At 38.9% G+C, this 23,514-nt stretch overlaps 1 protein-coding gene across 1 annotated transcript in view; it reads right to left on the reverse strand.

Moving 5' to 3' along the window:
• nrxn1a (neurexin 1a) overlaps window positions 1-23,514 on the reverse strand; it is a 133,878-nt gene that overhangs the window by 80,031 nt on the left and 30,333 nt on the right. Inside the window, exons 2-5 of the mRNA XM_056771911.1 lie at window positions 9,971-10,272; window positions 9,076-9,099; window positions 7,723-7,884; window positions 3,128-3,572 (exon numbers count right to left, since the gene is read on the reverse strand). Coding sequence (XP_056627889.1) covers window positions 3,128-3,572; window positions 7,723-7,884; window positions 9,076-9,099; window positions 9,971-10,144 — 805 coding nt within the window. The 5' untranslated portion in view covers window positions 10,145-10,272. The remainder of the gene's footprint in view (window positions 1-3,127; window positions 3,573-7,722; window positions 7,885-9,075; window positions 9,100-9,970; window positions 10,273-23,514) is intronic.

Consider the following 23,514-nt stretch of genomic DNA (forward strand, 5'->3'; position numbering starts at 1 on the left):
TCACGTACCTCGAGAGGCAGAAAAATTCTCCCGGAGATTAACCGTGATTCCAAAGACCGATTCCGGCCTTGCGAATCGGACTCATTATTCACAGGCACACCCAAAGACACAAGAGAACGCTAAACGGCCAGACACGGTGCCGCTGTAAATTATAATTATACTGAATGTAACTCATTCCCTGACACTTGTTTCAACAAATACATCGAGACAGACACCCCCATCCATTCTTCTGCATTTGATATATCACCATAGAAATACCACTTGTAACATGCTAACAGTGTTAGTAAATAAGAATTTCATTTTCCTCTAAGCCTGTAATAAGTCTGCGTGGATTTGATGAGGCATGGCGACGCCGTTTATCCTCTTCTTTCCCTCTCTCTCTCTCTCTCTCTCTCTCTCTCTGACACACACAAACACAAACTATCTTGTCCTGTTGTGCGGACTTGGCGACTGTAGCCCTAAACAGCAGCCAAACATCTCCCGCGGGTCAACAGTAATGAGAATTCTCCATCATCCCGACTTCTATTCACTGTGCACAGTGATTACACAGCTCTGACTAATGCCGGCCCTGAATTCACTTTATATACACACACAAACACACACTTTGGCATGTGATAGACTTTCCTCTATGTGTTTGGGTTTCTTAAAGTCCAATAAAAATTCATGATCCGGTTCTATATTTGACGTTCATTATTTCAATCCGGTTTTATTTGATTTTGAGATCAAAAAGCAACCAAATAGAACCAAGATGTTTTTGTACAATTAAAATATTTTAAGACAGTATTTTTGTAATTGTAAGTTGTATATTTTAAAGGGATAGTTCACCCAAAACCGAAAAATCTGTCATCATTTACTCACTCTCTTGTCCTTTCAAACCTTTATGTCTACAGAATACAAAGGAAGATATTTTAAAGAACAACAGCTGTACACATTGACTTGCATTGAGAGAAATGATGACAGAATTTTCATTTTTGGAAAAACTATGGCTTTAATGTAGTACGTTTAATGTTGAGCTTTTACTTAATACTCAGTCCATTGCTACCAGTTTGAACCATTCAAGCCAATTTGCTTACAAGTTGCAAATGAAGAGTTTGGTTCCAAAATTTGATAAACGGCCTTTAAAAAAAAACGAGTTTCCGCCAAAATCAGTATTGTGTCAGGTCGGTATTGAAAAGTCGCTTTTTTTATTTCATGCAAAATGCGATATCCGCTGTGTTATTCTGTCATGTTGTCTCCCTTTCTTTCTAAACCGCAATATACAACAGTCTCACTTCGCTGCAGCATGCGATTTATCCGCTCAACCAATCACAGCATGCCATTACTGTTTACAATGCGTGGAATGGTGTGCTGTGATTGATTGAGCGGATATATCGCAACAGTTTTTTTTATTTTCAACAGTTTCAATATGAAAAATAACTTTTATATTCAATTCAAATGGATGCATTTTGAAAAAAATATTGTCATGGATTTATTGCATTTTGGGGATAAGATTATCAGTTTTTATAATAAATATTTTAAAAACAAAATCTGGATTTGAATTGTATATGTTACTAGAATCTAAAGATGCCATGTGAAACTTTGTAAAAGAAAATAGTGGTTTTCATCTTGCCACTTTCTTTGTAAAGAAAACACATTTTAACTCTTTGAACCGAATTCTTCAAATATAATAGTCAGACTGACATTACATACTGTATATCACATTGACATACTTTGAACCATCAAGCACTGATCCTGCTTTTAGATGTGTAAATATTTGTGCAATATTTTGCCTCATATTTTTCTTTAATTAAATTGCACCTGACACAAACATATACTGTATACACGCACATGCCGTCACACAAACATCCATGTTTGCATACACACGGATGCATAAACACCAGCGTGCCCACATGCACACAGTCTGCATAAGGACGTCTGCCCATATACGATCAAATGGTATTTGTGTAGGCAGCCAATTCACGCCGGAAGGAGAATGACACGCATCAATCCGCAGGCCTGTGAGAAAATGGCCCATCTGTCACTGGCGTTTCATATATGCCACTTCTCTCTTTTAATTTTCAATTGTGCCCGACTTCAATGGCTGCCATACATGTAAGATGGCAACGATCCCCAGAGAATATGATCAAATCGAGCCCCCCGGATGAAATCTATGATTTGATGAAAAACATCATTTAGAACCGTGGAAAAAAGCCCCTACTCTGTTAACCAGGTCGTACCCATTCCCTGTTGAATAAAGTGTTGGGCGTGAAACAGAAATTCAAGTCTTTCTTTAGAAATCTGATTTAATAATTGCGTTTAATTTTCTCCACATAACTCCATCTCCTGATGTATGTTAGAACTAATGTGGGTGACTGGCGCTTCTATATCCGGAGTGGGAAGCTGAGAGATTCGCACCAAGGCAATAACCACGGATCAATACGGCCTCTTCCCGTTTTTTTCAGGATTTTACAGAAACAAGAAAATAACCTAAAGGCCACTCTTTAGACTGCAGGCAAACAGCATCGACGTTTGAGGAGAAAGGGAATAGCGGACGAGTTAGCGATGAAATGTCTTTACTTGGCAAAGCTGTGCACTAACTCGCCCTCTCCTTTGGGAAACCAAATGTGGTTTCCATGGAAACTCTGCCAGAGAAGACAGAGTGAGAAAAAGAGGAGGAAGACAGGAAGACTGCGGGTACTGTTCATATTCAAATGTATGCCTGACAGTGCACTCCGGAAGGCACGTTTATAAGAGTGTTCATGCGAACGAGAGGGAACACGGCTGTCTTTGCTGTGTCAATATTTCTGTAGACCTTGAATACCAGCCAAAATCGAACCAATCCATAGAGTATATCAAAAGTACGTTGGAAAAAAGAAACAGCTGTGTGACTTGGAGAGAACGAACGAGTGCTGGGATGGTCGACAAGCTTTCTTTCTTTCTCTTCTTTTTAGTCCAACCACTAACATCACATTTTTAATATGACACGTCAAATTACGAATGGATCAGCTTTAAATAAATGTCTTATTTTATTCGGTGGCATTCATGATTTTTTAACACATGCCTATGTAATGTACATTAACTACTTGTCGATTTTGAAAAACACTTGCAATATCTTTCACATTCCTAATCCACTCATAAAGAATATTACCTGATCTTCCATCCCTCTGAAAGTCAACGTGGTACCATTCGCCATCGTTGACCTTTTTGTTGACAGAACGGGTTTTTGTTGTGCCCGAGCCCATGTCAAGCAGAAGGTACAGGTGACCATCCAGCATCTCTATGGCGAAGAAATCCACCTTCAATGTCTTGGGGCTCTTGGGGTCTTTCTGCTGCTGCTGCTTGGGTTTTCCGTGACTGAAGAGGAGCAGGCCATTGGGCTCGGTGGTGCGGAAGTCGAAGGAGATGGAACCAGCTTTTTTGGCTGTCCACTTGTCAAGGGTAATGAATGACTCGGGCGTCTCGAAAGTGACGGGGTCCAGCGTGGCAACGTTCTCGCACTTGAAGGCCACCACACCGCTCACCTTCATCTTGGGGTCGCCTAGCTTGGCTAGCCGAGACAGCTCGAGTCTTACATCATTGTTCTTGTACACAACCTTTCGAAGAAAAGAGAAGGCAAAAACATAATTTAAAAAGCAAAAAAAAAATGCTTTAATGTAACATTGAATGTGTGAAACAGAAACTGGTTATTGATGTAATCAATAGAAACATACAAAAACAGTATGTAAATGAAAGCAGCTCCACAAAATAATAACACTTTAAACAGATGTAGTTCATTAGTAGGCCCTATTATACAGTAATTTCTAATTTACATTAACATGAACATTGTAAATTAAAGTGGGGACGACTTTGTTTATGCATGCTTTGCAATACGTAATATTAATGAATTACAGTGAAATACAATTATTTAATAAAAGTGTATGGTAATTGGTGGAGCTTCGTTTCCTCTTCATTAATATTTACATATAATATAAACACTGCTATCTAAAGTGTTACTGTATTGCTTTTTTAATACACGGTGTGATCGAAATGTTTGAGAGATTTAAAATCTGGGATACAAAAAATGTGCGTGTCATTTGTCCGTGTTGTGATTAAATCAAATGAGAGACATGCCAAAAACATTGGGAAATGAATGCATATATTCAATAAAAATGTATAACCAAATTGTAATGCTAAGTATCCATGAAAAAAATATAAAAAATGATTAGAAAGAAGAATTTTTACTGACGGTCCTCTGTTTCATTTTTGCGCATTCTTTGTCATCCTTTCTGACATTTAAAAAATGTGTTCTCGACGTAAAAAGAAACCATTTCTGTACCATATTTATCTTGCACTACAGCTAGGTATATAATCAGGCAAGTGACCGGCGTTATTTTCCCATTCGCATTTCTATGGCGTCGACCATAGAAGAGCTTTTTCCCATCCTCTCTGAATATGTGGCGCTACATTTTTCATCTCTCCTCTACACGCCCAAAACCCTGTGATTTAAACCCGAGTGGCAGACTGTGAAGTGTTCACACTAACCCTCTTTTAATTCGATTTCATTTGAGCGCTTGCCAGGAAGAACATAATGGTATGCGGATGCAATAAAAGCCTATTGATGATGCTTCAAAAATGCCAATCACGGATGCTCACAAGTGCCTTTACAGCCATAAATGGCCTGCAGGAGTGTATCTCTCCCTCCCCGAAACCCCTCTTTCCCGCTTCATAAACTCGCACAGGGGAAAAACAGAAGTGATCTATGATAAAGCACTGCACAACATGGCCGCCGGAGAAGACCGCATTACAGATGAGAGGTTAGGGGCAGGGACAGCAGGTGAAGGACGATGCATCTGTCTGTGCCGCCCTATCGCAGCGATCAGGAGGCTGAAAAGCACTGACCAGGAGCCCATGAGAGGAGGGGTCGATTAAAACAAACGTACTAATGATGAATGGGCTTTTCGTGCACCCTGCTCTAAACGCCCGAATATATCAACCTCGGCATAAATAACACGCTGGTGCAAACACACACCTAGAGGCCCTTCGCGCACCTCACGTACATCCATAACTCACAAATTACTTGAAAAATATCACAGATAACCTTTGCGAAGCAAAATAATTACAAAGCGAAATTCTGAAAGGTCCCATGTACTGCCTGTGCAGGCTTTTAATGTCAATAGGATTGCGAACGAATGAAGAATAGGAAGATCCATTCAGAATTCTCAAGTACAGCCGTACGCTAGTTCAAAGCGCTACCGCGCTCGCTAACGCAGGTCAGAGACCTCAGGCCTGCCGCTAATCTGTCGAAATAATAGCGCTCCGGCGCAGACAACAGACACGGAATGCCTACGAGCGCAGCGTGCACGAGTCTGCACTTTCATGTTCTGACACTGATTGATTGCTTGTGGATTGGTTTTGAGATGAAGGCTGGAGGCTGTGAGAACAAACAAGCGGTGAGTTTGCACTGTGCCGCCGCACATCCACATATTTGACAAAATTGCATCTTTATGTTTTTTGTCGTGTTTGTGCCTTTTGTAAGAATGTGCGAGTGAATCAACAAATTGCATTAAGAAAGGCTCTAGCATTACTGTCGACATGATATATTATCAGCCCTACGCTGCCTACACTGTGTAAGATGGGACGTGACTAAAAGGATAAATGCCACTGAGCAGCAATTGCTAATTGTAGGTCTACAGGTTAATGAAGGGATTACCAAGAGCTACAGTGCCTTAAGTTCAACCAAGAGCTGTTCTTTTTAAAAAACTGGTTTAAAAGTTGTTTGTACCTGTCTGTATTTCATCATTTAGACAAATAATGACTTTATCACTTAAAATTGTTAACTTAGTGTGATTCTAAGCCTTGGTACAACTCAATCCTGGCTCTGTTTAACATTGTTTATACATCACCCTACCCTTTGGAATAAATCCTGGGTACTTGAGTTGTTACCCTGTACATCGGTAAACCCTGGGTCAATGTTTTAATTTGCATGTTTATGAGGTTATTATAACATGGACTGGACAATTACAGCATGCGACCTGCTTCAATTCCTGCTTGCCCACCTGTGGTAATGTTGCCACATAAATCTACTCTTGTTCTCTGAAATGGTCAAATATATCTTACTGTGCAGATTTTAGTTAACAGGTAATATATATAAAACAATTTTGGCCATCATTTATTCACCCTCATGACTTCCAAAATTTGTACATGACTAATTCTTCTGTGGAACACAAAGAAAATATTTTGACAAATATTTCAGTGGTTTGATGTCAATACAATGGAAGCCAAAGGGGAGCAATGTTGCGTGGTCTCCAAGGCTCTTCAAAGAAAATCCTCTTTTGTGTTTTGCAGAAGAAAGGCAAACAAGTTTGAAAGACACAAGGGAATTTTCATTTTCGTACGAACTATCCCTTTAACACTGTTTAACTTAAGGTAATTTGCTTGTAAAAACCTTATTCCCAAGTACAATGCAATTTGATGAACACACATTTTCTTTATATATATATACAACAACAAAAATGGCTGCCATTCAATCCAGTTGAAGTTTGTAAAGCGCTGTTCACACGGTGTGTCACATCAAACACATTTTGCATCACATACGGAAATAACTTCTTTGCACTGTTTTGACTTCACCAGCTGGTCTACCAGAGGACTTTATATTCCACAGGGTATGTCGCATGTCTAACGTGAAGGAAGTTAGATGGCGGATGAGACAACATGTTCTCCATAGTTTTCCTCTCAGGAGCACTACGACCACATAGATCGTAACCAGAGCATATGAGGATGTGGGCAGCAATCTATCACAGAGAATCTGAATGTGATTCATTAGACCCTTCACTTCCCCATGTTTCTATCGGCTTATTTGGCCTATTTGTCACACTCTTGTTTATTTGTAAGTTCTGTCACTGTTGAAGATCCGTGACCCATTTTCAAATTAGCAGTGTTCCGATGTGAGAAAACTTAAGCGTGTTAATTATAAAATGCATTTCCACAACGCCATTGTGAGTCTGTTAAAACTGATGAATAATTCCCTCAGTTGTTGATGTGTGTAAAGAGCTTTAACAGGCCAGAGAGAACAGTGCAGTGATAAAGTGTGCAGGGACCCATTCTATAAGAAAAACAATCCCGACACAGCAGCACAGCTAAGATATCGGCCAAATGTCTAAAAGAAAATGTTCATACAAATGATAGAACTAGTATACAATGTAAACAAACGTTGCATTGACTTTTGTGTGCAATCAAATTTTGGCAAGGTTAAGTCAGCTTCACTGGATTTTATTTACAATAAGCCCAGCTAAAAATATTGAGGAGAGAATATTTTTAATATATCGCATCAGTGTTGTGAAGTAACTGCAAGGTCGATGTGTCCCTATAAAAATAGATGAAATAAATAATAAATAACACATTTTTGCATTAAAATGTGAGTTTCTGATTACATGTGGTGTGTTCTCATTGATTTACTGAAAGTTCCGAGCATCTTGTCTGTTTAAACAAAAGAAAAAATGAAATTTCAATGTTTTCAGCCCACAGTTTTTATTTTATCCCATATTTTCAATAAGGTCTCAGAATTCATCAGATCTGTCTCGTCAGTAGCATGCGAATTTAATGAATCTATTTGTACGACACCAACCGTTTTTATTTACTTTTTGCAACTTACTGAACTATGACTCACAGAATTAAAAATAAAGTAAAAAAATAATGAACCCGGGACATTGTCCGTCCATAAGATTGGTCCATTGCAGGACATATCAGAGATCATGTGATCTTTACCTCTTTCAGGCATCCCATAAAGTTGTTGCTAACAGGGGATCCGGGCAAATCTGCAGTGCTGGGACTCCCCCCAACATAGAAAAAGTCATCAGAGCCCAGCATGGTGTAGTCCTCTTGAGTATATCCAGTGGTGGTCAGAATTCCATCCACGGATATTGTAACCTAGACAACAAAGCACAGGGAAAGGACACGCTATACTCACATATAACTTGAATACTGTTAATCGGCTTTGGTCCCCCTCGTAAGGATTTGGATGCTTGTTTTGTTTTATAGCCTTCAATGCTACTTATTTATGTATTTAGTTTTTTTCTTGTCTCTGTTAACTGATTTAATGTGAACCCATTTTCATGTCTGTTTGAAAAATTCTTAGTTATTGCTTGTTTTTCTTTTGGTCTTTCTGTGTTTTTAGGTTCTAGTATGCTTAAAGTTAGCAGAGGAAGTCTGCGGCACATTAGCCCAGGCTGATACGGTAGCGGTGCCACAGAGCACGGAAATGAAATCAGCAGACACAAAAATGGTGTTAGTAGTATGTGTGTTCTGAGAGTTAGTACTGTTTGAATCCAGTGCATGTGAGTAGTAACAGCAGTTGTCAATGTTTTTATATGAGGTAAAAAAGGGACACAGCGTGCTAAGAGGTTAGAAATGAAAGCACAGGCAATCAGAGACACAACTGGCACACATCAGCTCGAATGGACGCATGCTTCACTATCCCTTCCCTCTCCGCATGCAAAACAATGGTTAGTAAGAACAATTCTTCTCCGTGGTTAGATTGCACAGTAATGAATTAAGTGAGAAGGAGAGGGAGAAGGACACACCACAGCTCATGAGACCAATCACAGCGGAGGTGTCGGCATGCATAAGCGTGTTCACATGAAACCAAAATAAAAGACAGAATGACCGGCCACCCACGCCAGCGTCAAATGAACAGTTCCGATGGAGCAGTGTTAGTACACGAGGGTGACCGGAACGCGCTGCATGCTGAGTTATGGGTCTCAGAAGCTGGCTGGACCAATGAGAGCCCCAAAGCCAGCCAGCCGAGACCAGTGAGCAGAACCTTATGCAAAAGAACCCAACAAAAAAAAGATGCAACCAAATAAAATATATATATATAAATAAATGAAAGAAAATGGACGGGACACTAAGAGCAGAGGAAACTGAACCAAATGAGAAGAAAAAGAAAAGGGGAATTTGGGCGGGGCAGGGGAAGTAAGCGTAAAGAGTACCAACCGCATTTTCCCCCTTTTTTTGTTTAGTATTGATGTATACGGTTCAAAAAAAGGAAAATAGACACACGGCAAACCCAAACTAAGAAACAATTAGAATGATATCTACCGAACAATGTAGTTTGTTTACCATAGCGTGTCCAATGCCTGAGTGCTTTGTGGGAAAGGGGGGAGAAAGGAAATTAAAAAACTGTGAACAGAACACCGTTCCTCAATCAAAAAAGATGGTCTCTTGCCAAGGTTAGTACATCAGCGTAGCACGTTAGTAAGAGGTAACAGGTTAGTAAATGACACATTCCATGGATGAAAGGTTAGTTTCTTTTACCAAAAGCAGGTTAGTAAACATTTAAAAAGGCCAACAGAAGAGAAGGAAAAGACAAGCAGACAATACATCTGCACCGTGGAGCTCCAAGTATCTGTTCCTCTGGGACACATCTAGTCTACTTTCTTCCAAAACACTGTCTCGTCCTATTCTTGGCTCTGTGCTGACTTCACTGACGACAGAACAGATGAGGTTTTTATGTTTACTGCCTGTCCTATCCCGCTTCATACCACACATGAATCTCTTCCAAACCTTGACACTTCAAACACGTTCTGAGTTGACAGATGACGTTCTGATGTAATGCAGTGAGAGGTGGCGCTATCAAACAGTGACATTAAAATATGGATATTATACTGCATTTAAATATTAGTCAGATAAAAGGGGTTAAGGGTATGTTCACCCATATATTTAAGGCATGGATTTATGCATTCTGTATAAATATGTTAGTAGCTTTTTGATGCAAACTCTCATTTCAAACATAAAAAATGTGCCACGGTCCTAAAACTTTCTCCTCAATAAAGATCAATAAAGAAGCATCTTTCAACACAATTTCCAATTTTCATAAGGTAGAAAGCTAAAATAAAATGTTTATCAGGCAAACGCCTTTATTACAGTGTTTATAGTTAAATCGTTTTTATAGTGCCACTAATCTAAACGCCACCTATTTATCCAACCTCGACCTCTGCCTCTTCTGCAAGGTTACCTGACGAAGGTTCCTGGTAACCTTAACATCATGCCAGGCATTGTCATTAAATTTCCCATTGACGGGCTCCACCAGGGCCTCGAAGGCCCCAGAGCCCAGGTTGATGACCAACGAGACCGCGCCATTCTTCAGTGCCAGGTTGACGTAGTCTGCCGACTTCCCGGTGTGGAGCATCAGTCCGTTGCGCTGAAGGGTCTTGAAGGAGAGCGTGATCTCGTCGCTGCTGCTCTGGATGGGGTTCGGAGACAGGTCGTAACAGAAATACTCCGAACCTTTGAAGGTGGCCACGTACTCCTCCCTCTCTGTAAGAACACGAGAAAGAAACATGGGCGATTCAATTCGATATGGAACAGACTAGCGGTTTAAGAGACAAGAGCCAGCATTAAATGCATTAATACCAAACATACTGTAAGGCAATACTGTGTGGTGTCTCATTGTGTATATGATTGTGTGTTATTAAAAAGATAGACACACTTAAGGAGTATATAAAGCCGATCACTTACTTCCAGTCCATTGGGTTCCAAGAAACAAGACTTGCTTTGAAATTCATCTACGAAGCCAAAAGCTTCAAGTCAAAGTAAAGGAGGTCAAGTGTTGAAGGAACTTGCCACTGTGAATCTGAGAGTGATTGGTCGCTGTCAGTACACACACACACCTATGAGATTGAGGTCATGGCCATCTTGCTCATATACGAGAACCAAGGTCCTTGATAATGATGACCATAAATAAAGCAGCCACACATATCAGGACATAATTACCAAATCAGTCAGTGAGATCCATTACTGTAAGCGTGCTGGCACAGAACCAGACGCTCGGGCACGCACGCGCTCTCTCACTCCCTCTACCCATTTACGCGGACGGCACCGACTGTCACCCAGATATGTGTGTATTTTGGGAACACGGTTAAAATATTAACAGACGAGACTTCCATTAATATAGTGTGAAGTCTTCTCTCCATTGCTTCCTTCTCGACGGTAAATACAATTACACTACAGTTACAGTCGGCTCAGTCTGCTTCACATCCGGAATATGAATGACTTTAACAGGCAATTTAAACTGAGACCAAACCACATTACTATAAATCCAAGAATCTGCAACACTATTAACCCAACACACAAGACCAGCTCATTTGCTCGGGAATTATCTTGAATATTCTCGAGATAAACCCTGGAGATTACAACAAGGCTCATTTGCTTCATCTCTGTTCATACTTCATCCTCCAAATCATTTCCTGTGTCCATGGCGAGTTAAATAAGATTTTGCCTTTGCTTATAAAGACTATGTGTGTGTGTGCGCTCAAAGAGCCAAAGGGTGGTGCTGTATCTGGCTCTCCTCCATCTCCTCTCCATACCACAGAGTCAGCGATATTATGAGTCAGTGCAGGAAGGCACCCACAGAGGCACCAGCAGACAGGCTTTTGCACAAACAAACACACACACACACATTCATGCAGGTATAGTGAATGCCGAGAATATCTTCTATTATGAAGGTTACCGTAGCTACAAAATGGCTGTCAAATCCCTATTCTGATGCCAGTAAGCAAGAGCTTTATGAGCGTTTCATCATTGTGACTTCAGTGGTATCTCTCATCAGATTTGTCCTCTCCAAAAGTGCTTCAGGACATTACATTTTCACTTTTATTAGCATTTATACTACAGGGTCTGTCATCAAACATGTTTTCCCCTTATAAGCAGGAACCTCTATCGATTGCAGATAGCAATATTCTCTGATTCATAAGTTAAAGTGATAGTTCACCCAGAAATGAAAATGATATATATTAGATATATTTGTTATATATATATATATATATAGTATATATCTTTATTTATATATATAATATTGGTCACTGAACCACGGCGGTACACATTGACATTTGTTTCTATACAATAATAACAATGAACATTCTTCAAAATATATTCTTTTTTGTTTTTCAGAAGAAAGAAAGTCATACATGTTTGAAATGACAAGGTGATGACAGATTTTTCGTGGTGAACTATCACTTTAAATGACCTCAGCTATTACAAAGGCCAAAAAGTTGCAGGGTTATTGTCAGGTTTAAAATAATTAACACCGCTGCACAAAACAGTAATGTTAAGGTATTAAAATGCGGACTAAATTTGAAAATAATCCAGCTCTCTTTATTATCATTCCTTTCTCTGTCAACAAACACAGACAAGTCTAATAGAAGTTGTGCAGGAGATTAAGATGGGCCTGATATCCTTTTCTCATCCCCTACCTGCCAATCCGCTACATGCTTTACTGGTGGAACGGCATTTTGCCATATTGATTTGTGCTTAAGGAATTACTGGCAATTTAGATTGAAGTCTGTGACGTGAACTGATGCGCACAACCTTTTAACTTCTGTAATCCAATGTATTTCAAAGTAAATGACCATTTTGATGGGAAACATGCAGGGTGCATTTTTTATCAAAGCGCTTTGAATACGTGAAAGGCACGTTATAAATAAAACGTAGTATTAATATCTGACATCCATTGGATCATTTTTTATTTCAAATATGTGTTGGTGAAGTGTCAATGTAAAGAACCGTGTTAATTATTCGGATAAATATTATGTAAACATAATATATTATCAAATAAAGCATTTTTCGTACATCAAATGCCCCAGAGAAAGCCGTGCTATTGGCTAAAATTTGCCACTATTTCCAAATGCCACTATTTCCACTATTCCACTATTATTATAAACACTATTACTAAATCTTCAGCCTTTTAATATACAGCAATTAAGAAGAATTTCTTGTTTCTTTTCTGTTAGAAGTAATTACGCTCACTAATGTGACACAGTTTACCACACTTTGCCCCATTAAGAAAGTAAATAGGATCCATTTTGATTTCAGCTTGACTTGACAATAGCTATTACCTATTCAGTGTTCCTGTAGCTTATCTGAAGATTTACAGGACAAGCATTAGCAGTGCCAAGGTCGCAGGATTGATTCCCAGAAAGCACATACGGATAAAATACATTGCTTGAATACACTATAAGTAGCTTTGAACAAAAGCTTCACCCGTGAATGATGCCCGGTATACTGATTGAGCAATTACCTCTTCATCAGCTTAAACTTAGACAGGACTGTTGGGGCAGCACGTTCTGTGTGCTCCGTAGCTCATAACCGCTACAGGCGACAGTCTGTCAAGACTCAACACAGTCACTCAAGCATTTAAAACTCCCATGTTACAGGGAGACAAGCTGTAAAACCCTTTTCCTGTTGGAATTTCTATGTTTCTCCTCTCACTGTTGAGAGAGGTGCTTTATAATATCTGCCATTTAACAACCCCCGGTAAGGGTGGGTTATTAAAAAGCATAATTAAAAACTAAAAAAATGAAAATCTGACAATAGTGTCACCTTCAATTGTCTGAAACGTGCTGTGTGCGATAAACGCAATATGACAGAATCTGTCTAATTAGTACTACAGCAGGGAAAGCAATACATTAATACAGTTTCTATTCAACAGCAGTCGTTTCATAAACTCATTCAGATGTATATCTTATTCCTTACATTGATATTAAAATTCGATATAAAAAAAGTGATGTAGCCAGACATTAATTATGTATCAAATTGCTGGATTATATCTCAGCACAATATCTCAACAACTAACATGAACAAGTTATACCAAACATAAAACCTATTAATTTGAAACTTTTAATATTCACTTTCCAAATTACACTAAATGGCAAAGCACATTTTAGTTTTTAATGTCAGATAGACAGAAGTCTAACCTGTTTAAATGCAATTGAATTTTTAATCTCGCTGGTAAATGAATATGTCAGAAAAAATGCATCCATTTCAACATTAATTAGGCTTCAAGCATAAAACATCCCATGTAAAGGCATACTCTAGAGAAATTTTGCACAATTTCTGACTAAAGTGTAAATGTTGTGACTTGTGCCATCCGTGCTTTCCATTGTAAATGTATGACTTGATCTTTAATCCCATAGGATTTAAACCAAACGTTCTTAATGACCTCTATAGTGGTATATTATGGCGAATCCTATATACTGGAGGTTTTACCATTATGGCCCCAGTGAAGCTGTAGGGAATAAGATAAACGACAGTGGGGCTGAAAGGCAGACTGAGGCTCTGGGCGCGGATAAATCAACTTCAAGCTAGCCTACTAGATAAAGATTACTTACAAACCCATTCAGGTAATAGCCTAGCCACTTGTATTTTATCTGCCTGAGAAGAGGTGGGTTGGGGGGGCAGCCTACCTTCAAACACAAGCTATCAGTGTTAAATTTAATAATGGTGTCCAACTGCACCACAGTTTTCAATTGGGTTTCTCAATCCGCTGTTCCGAGATCTGGGATTCTTTTAGGATGTCTTTAATTCTCTCTAGACCACAACATTTTAGATATCTCACTTACTACACTACGCTAGCATCACCAAATGGAGCAGCAAATTATTGTTCACATACAGATTTTTTTGTACGGACCGTCAACCACCCTCTTGTCATTTCAAACCTGTATGGCTTGTTTTCTTCTGGAGAACACGAAATAGATATTTAAAAAAAAAATGTTAACCGAACAATGGCGGTATCCATTGACTAGCATCGTTTTTTATACAATGCAAGTCACTGTTGTTCGGATAAGAATATTCTTCAAAATATCTTTATCCACAGAATTTCATTTTTGGGTGAACTAATAATCCTTTAAGTAGTTTTAGGAGACTTCTGTTATGGCCTACATAAAGTAATGCATAATCTTTTTATAACTCTACCAAAAAGGCTTTTAAGACTTTTAAAAAATAAAACCTTGCTGTTAGAAAAGACTAAATCAAAGGAAGCAGAAGCAATTAAGTATGCCCATATTACACGTGTGTGCATTCACACCTTTCCCTCTCTCTCCTCCATAACACGTCTACCCTTTCTATCATTTATCACCAACTCTCTCTCCGTTTCTCGCACCTTCCTTCCCCGTGCCTGCGGTCTTAAAATTCTAGCGAAAATATTGTCCTCCGCTCTAATTCGTTGCTGGCGCAGCGTATCCCCAAACAATTTGCACCCTGTGTGTGTGTGCGCGTACGTGCTTTGTATGTTAATTGCGTGTGGATACTCACCTCGCCCCCATAGGTTTAAATTTAATCCCACTCTGACTGCAGCCCAAACGTTAACATGATGGGTACGACGTGTATTTATATTAATGCTATTATTGCTAGGAAGAGAGGGTAGGAGGGGTTCGGAGAAGAGAAATGAGGAAAGAAGGGGAGCAGTCATGAGACAAGAGGAGACACCTACAGTAAAGTAAGTGGCTCCCAGCGAGCAGTGCACTCGCTCAGGCGGCGTGTTTTGCCACTGGAGTTGGTAGCACAGTGACTTAATGAGAGCGGCTCCGAAGCCACAGCAGAGTCTCAATCTAACAACGGCAAGAAAAACAACAGGAGTGACAACAAGCGAACATAATAACATCGCAATTACCCAAGCTAAATATATACCAGGAGCCAAGGAGCACGGACAGCAAAGATACTATTAAACTGACTCTGAGGTCTACTTACGCTGGCAGTAAACTCTTTCAGCTACTAAGACATGCCTCGAGTACATTCTCTGTATTAACTGACATAACATAAATACATATTGTCGGATAGCGAGGAAGCATAATTCCAGTTAATTTGCTCGTGGCATTTTTTCAGCAGCGTTCTGACAGGGCCCTACATTACGTGTGACAAGTTTATTCAGTTTGCTTAGCCGGGCCGACCTTGATAAGGCCAGTTATCAAAATTTCTACATCTCCAAGACCCGTCAAGCTATTCTCAGGCAGCGCTGTGGCGTTTCACACTTGACTGGCCGCAGATGTGTTTTGTTGAATATTGATTTATTGTTTGATTGATTATTCGCCGCATCATAAATCTGCGGGTGAATGGGATGAGACGGCTGAAGATACAAAAACCACAAAAGACTGTCGGGCTCATTATTTCTGATATCGAGGCGGTTTCATTGTGGATGCTGTTATGTCTGAAATTAGAATTTCTGCAAATGGCAGCGCTGTCGGTTTTGGAAGAGAAATGATTTTTGACTTTTTTCTTTGTTATAGGAGGGTGAAAATGATAAAAAATAGAACCGTTCAGTGATTTTCTTCTCCTTATTTAGGTGGTGAGAAGATGGGAGCTGGATTAATGACAAGACCGGAAGAAGACGTATTTGTGCAGGGATAAAGGTTATGCAAATCTATTTTTCTCCATATTAAAACATTAAAAAGAAACTATTCATATTTTATAAATAATTTTAGGAAGATAGTTACTTAAAAGTTAAAACGGTCTGCTAAATGCAGAAATGTAAACAATGGGTGCAATTTTCACATTTCATGGCTACAGTTTGCAATGATTATTCTGAGAAATTACTATTAAATGTCTTCCTACATTCAGCTGTGACACTCTCAGCTAAATGCTCCAAACATAAAATATCTCAAAAGATAGCCGTGACTCAACTGAGTCACAACTGACTTCAAAACGGCTCCATCCACCTCCACAGCGCCTCATTACAGCCTTTCTTATGCTAATGCGAGGAGACAAACCAGCCTCACCCAGACACACAGCCTGTCGTCCTCCAGGCATCTCTGCCTCTCCTAACGAATACAACTCAACTTTTGAACTTCCTCTCAGGTGTTGAAGCTCACCGCTTCTAAACACCAGTCCATATCTAGGACAGCGTTTCCAAAAGAAGTTAAAAGCATTCATTGCCACAACCGCAAAAATGTCTTTTCACTTTTTAACTCACTGCAGTTGTGAAATACCATAAGTTTTGATATTTCAAGGATCATCTTTCAAAGGGAACAAATTCTTACAAAATTGTTAAAATATACTGTAAATGTACAATATATTACAAAATAGAAGAATATATATCAATAGGAAAAAAAAATATATATAGCCACACAAATGAAGAGACCATTCCAAATGTTCATTTAATCAGCATTTATAGATATATTGTATCAACTTCAGTCCACTGAATTTCAATAAAATTAAACCTCAGGAGTGACATGAAGTCATCCAACGACAAAGTGGAAGACTGACAGCGTGACAAGACACATGAAAACTGTGATAAAAATTGATAAAAAGAAATGTTAAACCTTTCCCAAATACATCTACACATATTACTGTTGTATTGCTTAAAACTGACTATGAACTTATTATATATAAAAATATTTTCGGTTATTTTGACCTGTTTCTTTAGTTCTCTGCAAATAAATGGTGGAAATATTATTAGTAGTTCACAGAATAAAACAAAAATGATCAATTTACCTAAACTATATTTTGTAGTTGAAAATGTGTATGTGTATATGCCTACATGCTAGCATTCTTTATTTTATTTTTGCTAATTCATGTACTGTATTTAATATATAACTTAAAACGTTACTGTTTGTCTAGAGCATGTTATGTTACGTTTAAAAAACACATTAAACATTAAAGCTTAGTGGCAGATAGATAGCTTTTTTTTGCCTATTTGTATGTATGATCACATCATTCAAATTCCTTAAAAATATGTGATTGATCACAATCAGTGAGATCTTAGGACTTCTTTAATAGTGATACTTTGTAATTTTTTCTAAATTAAGTCTTCAGAAGTACTCCCTCAGGAACACGCGCACCTGGTTGAAAAAGCATTCTGGTACAACGCATTAAACTGAGAGGCTTGCATGCTGAAGAATGACGTCAAACCTCCAGATTTCAACCCTGTTTCTCAGAGGAGCTTTGGTTCGCACAGCGTCTGAAAACCAGCCAAGGAGATGATAGAAAACAGATTCTTTTGCTAATGTTATTTATTTCACAGCTTTTTCTCTTCTGTAGAAACCCATGCAGATGCTTTTATTTTGGAAAGTCCTCCTTCATGCTCTGGGACCTGTCTGACCTGTCAGAGCCAGCTACCTCTCTGGAGCATCAAATCAGCAGCCAACCCTCTCACTCAGTGCCTGCCATATGTCCCAGTGTTCTGCCAATTCCTCCCTCCCTGCGCACAAGACCTCAGAGCACCCCATTAGCGAAAGCGAGAGAGAGAACGAATGAGGAAGAGAAAGAGGGTGAGTGAGGGATGGATATAAACATACATCAAGAGAAACAGAGGTGGAGAAAAAGAGAGATCAGCAGGAACAGAGCATCAGAGAGAGCAGAAGTGGAACAGAAATAAGCCAAACTGAGACACGCAGAAGATCAATCAGGAGAGAGAGTGAGAGACTGCAAGCAGACGTTAAAGGGATAGTTCACCCAAAAATATCATTTTTATTATTTCATTCGCCCTTATGACTTCAGGAAAACAAAACGTAATTTAAGAAAATAATTCAATGCAATGAAATGAAATGAAATGGGACATTAACCAAGTTTACCAAGCTCCTGACAAAAGGAGCACCCTTAAAATATCATAAAGCAGTTTATTCTTCTGTAATATGAATTACAAAAATCCCTTGTAGCAAATACAATTGTGTGTAGTGACTGAACATTGAAAATATGAATCATTGACTTCAACCCAGCCATAAAAATAGGCTAATGATTTAAAAATCGGGTTGGTTTGTCACACAAAGCTTGTTATAGCTTTGAAAAACTGAATATATATAAATATATATATAAATATATTTCATTTTTTTTTATTAAATATTTTCATTAAAAAGGCAAAAAGACAATTCTACTTTTCAGTATCTTTACAGTCCCTATTCACCTCTATCGTATATAAAATAGTGGTCAGGATAATTTCCTAAAATCTAACATTGTGTTCCACCAAAGAAAGTAAATCATACCGCCTTGCAACATCATGAGGGTGAGTAAATAATAAAGTTTTCCTTATAAATGAGCTATTTCTTAAAAAAAAAAAAAAAATTGGTCATGTAGTGTAGAAAAACAAACCCACAAGATTCCCACAGAGAGGAAGACAGAGTGTGAGAGATCGACAGAGAGAGAGAGAGGTTCTTTGTAAACCCAGTCAGAGCTCTGTGCTGGATGAGTGTAATTTGATGTTATCGGCCGACCGTGAATGTGGATACATGGGTCTGTGCTGATATTGAATAACAGCAGGGAGGAGAGCTCAGAATCTCAGCTCTCAAAGCGCTACACTCGCTGCAGAAGCTTTCCAGCATGGACGCAATATGGCATGCGGTCCATACGTGCCAGAACTACCTCGCAACTGATCAATGCGCACACTTACACATACACGCGGGTTCATTATAGATCTTCCCATCGCAGGAGAGGCCATATATAGGAGCCAGCATGCAGAGATGTCTCTCATCCTCCCTGCATATCAATGCCATTATCTCAAACCTGTGCCTCCACCGGTCTCTAAATCTCTAGAGTAAGCTCTGGCGCTACGAAAAAGCCGTCTTCTCAGCAATGGTATTTTTAGAAGCTTGATAAATATGGTAACAATATCAAGGATAAGCGTTTTGTTCTATAACCATGTATCTCGGGTTATAGACTGTACGTTATTGATCCTCTCTGTTTACACTTTCACACACACACTGATTTGTGTAACCACTAATGGAGTGACCACATCATTTGTACCGTATCTCAAAGGTGTGACCCTCAAAGAGCTGCCTCCATCTGTTATCTCATTTCATTCACATGGGTGTCGTGACTCCATATGTACCAGTCACCTTTTTACCATTATAGGAACAGTTTGCCCAAAATAAAAATTCTGATTCATTTACTCACTCTTGAGTTGTTCGAAATCTGTATAAATTTATTTGTTTTGATGAACACAGAGAAGGATATTTGGAAGAATGCTTGTAACCAAACAGTACTAATAAGAAGTACTGATAACACCAGTCAACCTAAATATTATTTAAAAACCTTAAACTAAAGGGAAAAAAGTTAGTTGACGCACTACTGTTATGAACTAAAAACTGAAATAAAAATGTAACTTACATAGCAAAATAACGATTAAATAAATAAATAACAAAAAGAAAAAAATTAAACATGACATTTACATAAAACTATTTAAATAAATGCTAATTCAATATATTGATAATATTACCATAAGACTGATACCAAGTGGAACAGTGTGTTAGCTCTATTGTTGTTTGTTGGCTAAGTGTGAAAATGACACTCTATTTCCCACTTTTTATACTGTTAAGTACTTGACAATATTTTGTTGTTATCTAAACATCCATTAAACAGAACACATTTACTTGTGAAGCAAAATGAAATGTCATTTGTTTTCTGAGAATATCTTGAATTCAATTTTTTTTCTCACCCCATCAGCAAAAAGCCATTTCTTGTTTTTAGCACAAAGAAATATTCTTACAAAACATATTGGTGAGGTTTATAAAAACAACAACAAAAAACAATTTGCCAATGGGAGAAGAAAACTAATCATATTCTCTAAATGTCTCATGCAATTGCTTCAAATAAAAATATCTTGTAATAATCATGTTTAAAATTTTTAACTGGAAAATAAGAATGGTGATTAAGATTGTTTAGATTGTTAGTTCTGCTAAGTATTTTCTCCTCTATCTCTCCCAGCCACATAAAGTCCTTTTGCATTTGTCGTCCCGGTAGCCATTTTAAAATCCATGATGTAAGTCTTGATGGTTAGAGCTGCGGCGCGACACACTGCTTCACAGTGAGACAGCACCACCCAAACACACCGAAATGTGATTAACACATCACTGTGCTTTACACACGCTCTCCCTCCCATTCTCCTGGGTAACTACAGACTGCGGAGGGAGGGTGGAGGGTGTTGGCAAGCTCTAATGGTAATTGTTGGTGCAGAGGAAAACAAGAGCAGGTTGAGACTGTTGGGGAAGCAAGACGTAACCGCTCATTTTCTGCGCGGAAGCTCCCCTCCGTGCCTACCAGATCAAAGAAGGAAATTTAATGGACCTCCCACCGAGCGGGATGACAGCAAAGACAGGCCACAGGACACCTCGAACCACACTCCAAAGAGAACGCAGCAGAACGTTCTCCTAGCCGAAGGCATCAAAGTGTTTCTGGACCTTATGGTGAATATGAAACGCGCAGTTAGAGCCAAGAACTTCCTTTCATTTCTGTACACCAGCTGGGACAAACAGGACGATTACAGTCAGATCTGCATCTCCGCCCCCTGAACCCTACGGTAATCAAATTCTCAACAACAACAAGACGGCAAGAACAAAACAGAAAAGGTTATGAAATTGATAAATAGGGAAGCACGTAGTGTGGCAGGAAGACGGAGCGCAGGGGTGCGTGTGGAGGAAGTTACACCCTTCTCAAGGTGGAAGTTCAGCCTCACGTTTGCCCCAGGTTCCATCATTTCCATAAACACAGACGTACACAACCGTCAAAACACACAGGCCACCTCAGCTAGGGCTTTATGAATGACTCCTGATCCATAAACACACACACACAGAGACGAGCTATGGGAGCAGCTCTGTCGCTGTCTGATAAGCCCTCCACCTTCAGTTCATCTACATAATTCTGCCTCCCAAATATATCCAATTGTTCATTTCATGCTTCAAGTGTTTACATCTATATACGTTAGGCTAAAGGCTCGGGCGTCTCTGGCTTAATTCGTTCTCTGCGTCCATCTTTAATTTCATTTACTTTTTTTATTGTCGAGATCAACGAAGGAAGTAATCGGGAAACAAACAAACTAAATAAATGAATAAATAAAACTTAAATATGATTAGTTAAATACAAAAGAAAACAATTGTTACATTTAGCATATGTCGAAATCAATCACCGGATTACAATTTGAATATATAAAAAAGTCAAGATATTTCACAGATAATAGTCAACCTAAGACACCCCGAGAGGTCTCTGGGGAACCAGAGCACCAGTGCATCTTCATACAGCTCTAAAACACAGGCCCCATCTCTCCACAGTTCCCATTTTGCCTTGGGGAATTCCAACCAAATGTGAAAAACCAACATGATCTCATGGGAATTTGTAAGCTATAGAATTTGCGGCAAATTTGTATAAATGTGTACATTGTGAAACTTAAAAAATTGTACAATTATCAGAAATAAAGCAATAGCCCCACCTAACGTCACTGATGCAAAAGCTAAACGTACTAAAATGTACGAATGAGATCATAAGAATTAATACGGATTAGCCGAAATAAGTTACATTTTTGACATAATATTGTGTTGGAAAGTACAATTCAAAGCTACAATCTTCAGTTTTTTGTCAAAAAGATTTATAAGTTGAGCTGTTGGGTACCATTTCGTTGTAAATTGATAAGTGTTCAATTTGACAGTAAAAAATAAGGAAAATTAAAATATTATTTTTAATATTAATATTTTAAACTGTGATGGCGATAGAGGCAAAAGTCAGATTAATATGGTAATTTAATTTAAACACAAAACCACAGCATTTATCTGGAAGTATTGATTTGAATTACACAAGACATGTAAATTAAACAGTCTTTATTCGCATATTTGGCCTTGAGGTAACACAACTTGAGGTGAATATGTCTTTATCTTACAATCGGTTCGTGGCACCTGAAGTTCATAAAATTAGTTAACAGTTAGTCCTTTCTACAGAAAAACATTTTAAAAGCAGCCTCCCATCTCTGCGGAGTTGAATGCAATATGTAACCTGCATTACACCAGTTTGTGGCTCCAGCGACACACGTTTCAGAAGTGACTACAGACAGTGCTAACACATGCTTCACTGCTCAACACACACACACTAGCTCGGCCCCGTCACTTATCTCATCCCGCATGGCTGCTTCGCTAACAAAATCGCTCTTCTCTTTCACAGTTACCAAGCTCCTCCATTCTGGCTTCTACTCCATCTCAAAATAAATAAAGCAACCAAAGGCGTTCGCAGATAGAGAATCAAAGGCATCGGCGGTTTCGACTGGGTGGACGTGCGATCGGTCCCCTTAACAAAGAAAAAGTCGAAATCTGACAATCATCTCGGTTGGATTTGACTCGCCTTCACAGCAAACGGTTTCTGATTTCAGGGCAAAAAGAAACAGAAGTGCTCTCTCGCAACGTGCTTCAAATAGCATCCAATAAGAACCAAAATGTAATTCCTAGCCGGTCCCTGTAGGTTTGTGGCGAGTTTGAGGTCTTACAAATATTGCTGTTTTTGTAATGGGAAAGCTATTATCGAAGTTCGGCTCCTGAGGCAAGTTTTTGCACCAGTGATGGGGTTGGGTGCAAGGTGGGGGCTGCTTTAATGACATCCAGTGTGAGTAACGCTCGGTGCAGAAATCTCAACAGATGTCAATCCCTCGACAGCAAACATCAGAGACGTACGAACCGTGCAACAGCGGTGTATTGGCATGACAGCTTGTCAGTCACATTTTATTTTGCCAATATGTGAACGGAGAGAGAATGAACAGGCGAGTGATTGATCGCAGTGCATTATCAAAAATAAACATGGTCCTTCTGAGAACAAAGCGAGAGATTGCAGAGATCTACTAAGATACACAATTTATATCCCACCGAAGGCAATAACAGATGTTTATCTCAATTCTGAGAACCAAAAATTGAGTTCTAGTGTTGTGTGAAATATTGCTTGTTTATTTAATATAGAATGTAAGGGAATTTACACATGATAGGGTACGGTATTCGTGTTTAGAGGGAATTTGAATATTACTACAGTAATAGTAGTTTATGGATAATC

Source organism: Triplophysa dalaica, chromosome 17, assembly GCF_015846415.1.
Source record: "Triplophysa dalaica isolate WHDGS20190420 chromosome 17, ASM1584641v1, whole genome shotgun sequence".
In the NCBI taxonomy this organism is placed as follows: Eukaryota; Metazoa; Chordata; class Actinopteri; order Cypriniformes; family Nemacheilidae; genus Triplophysa; species Triplophysa dalaica.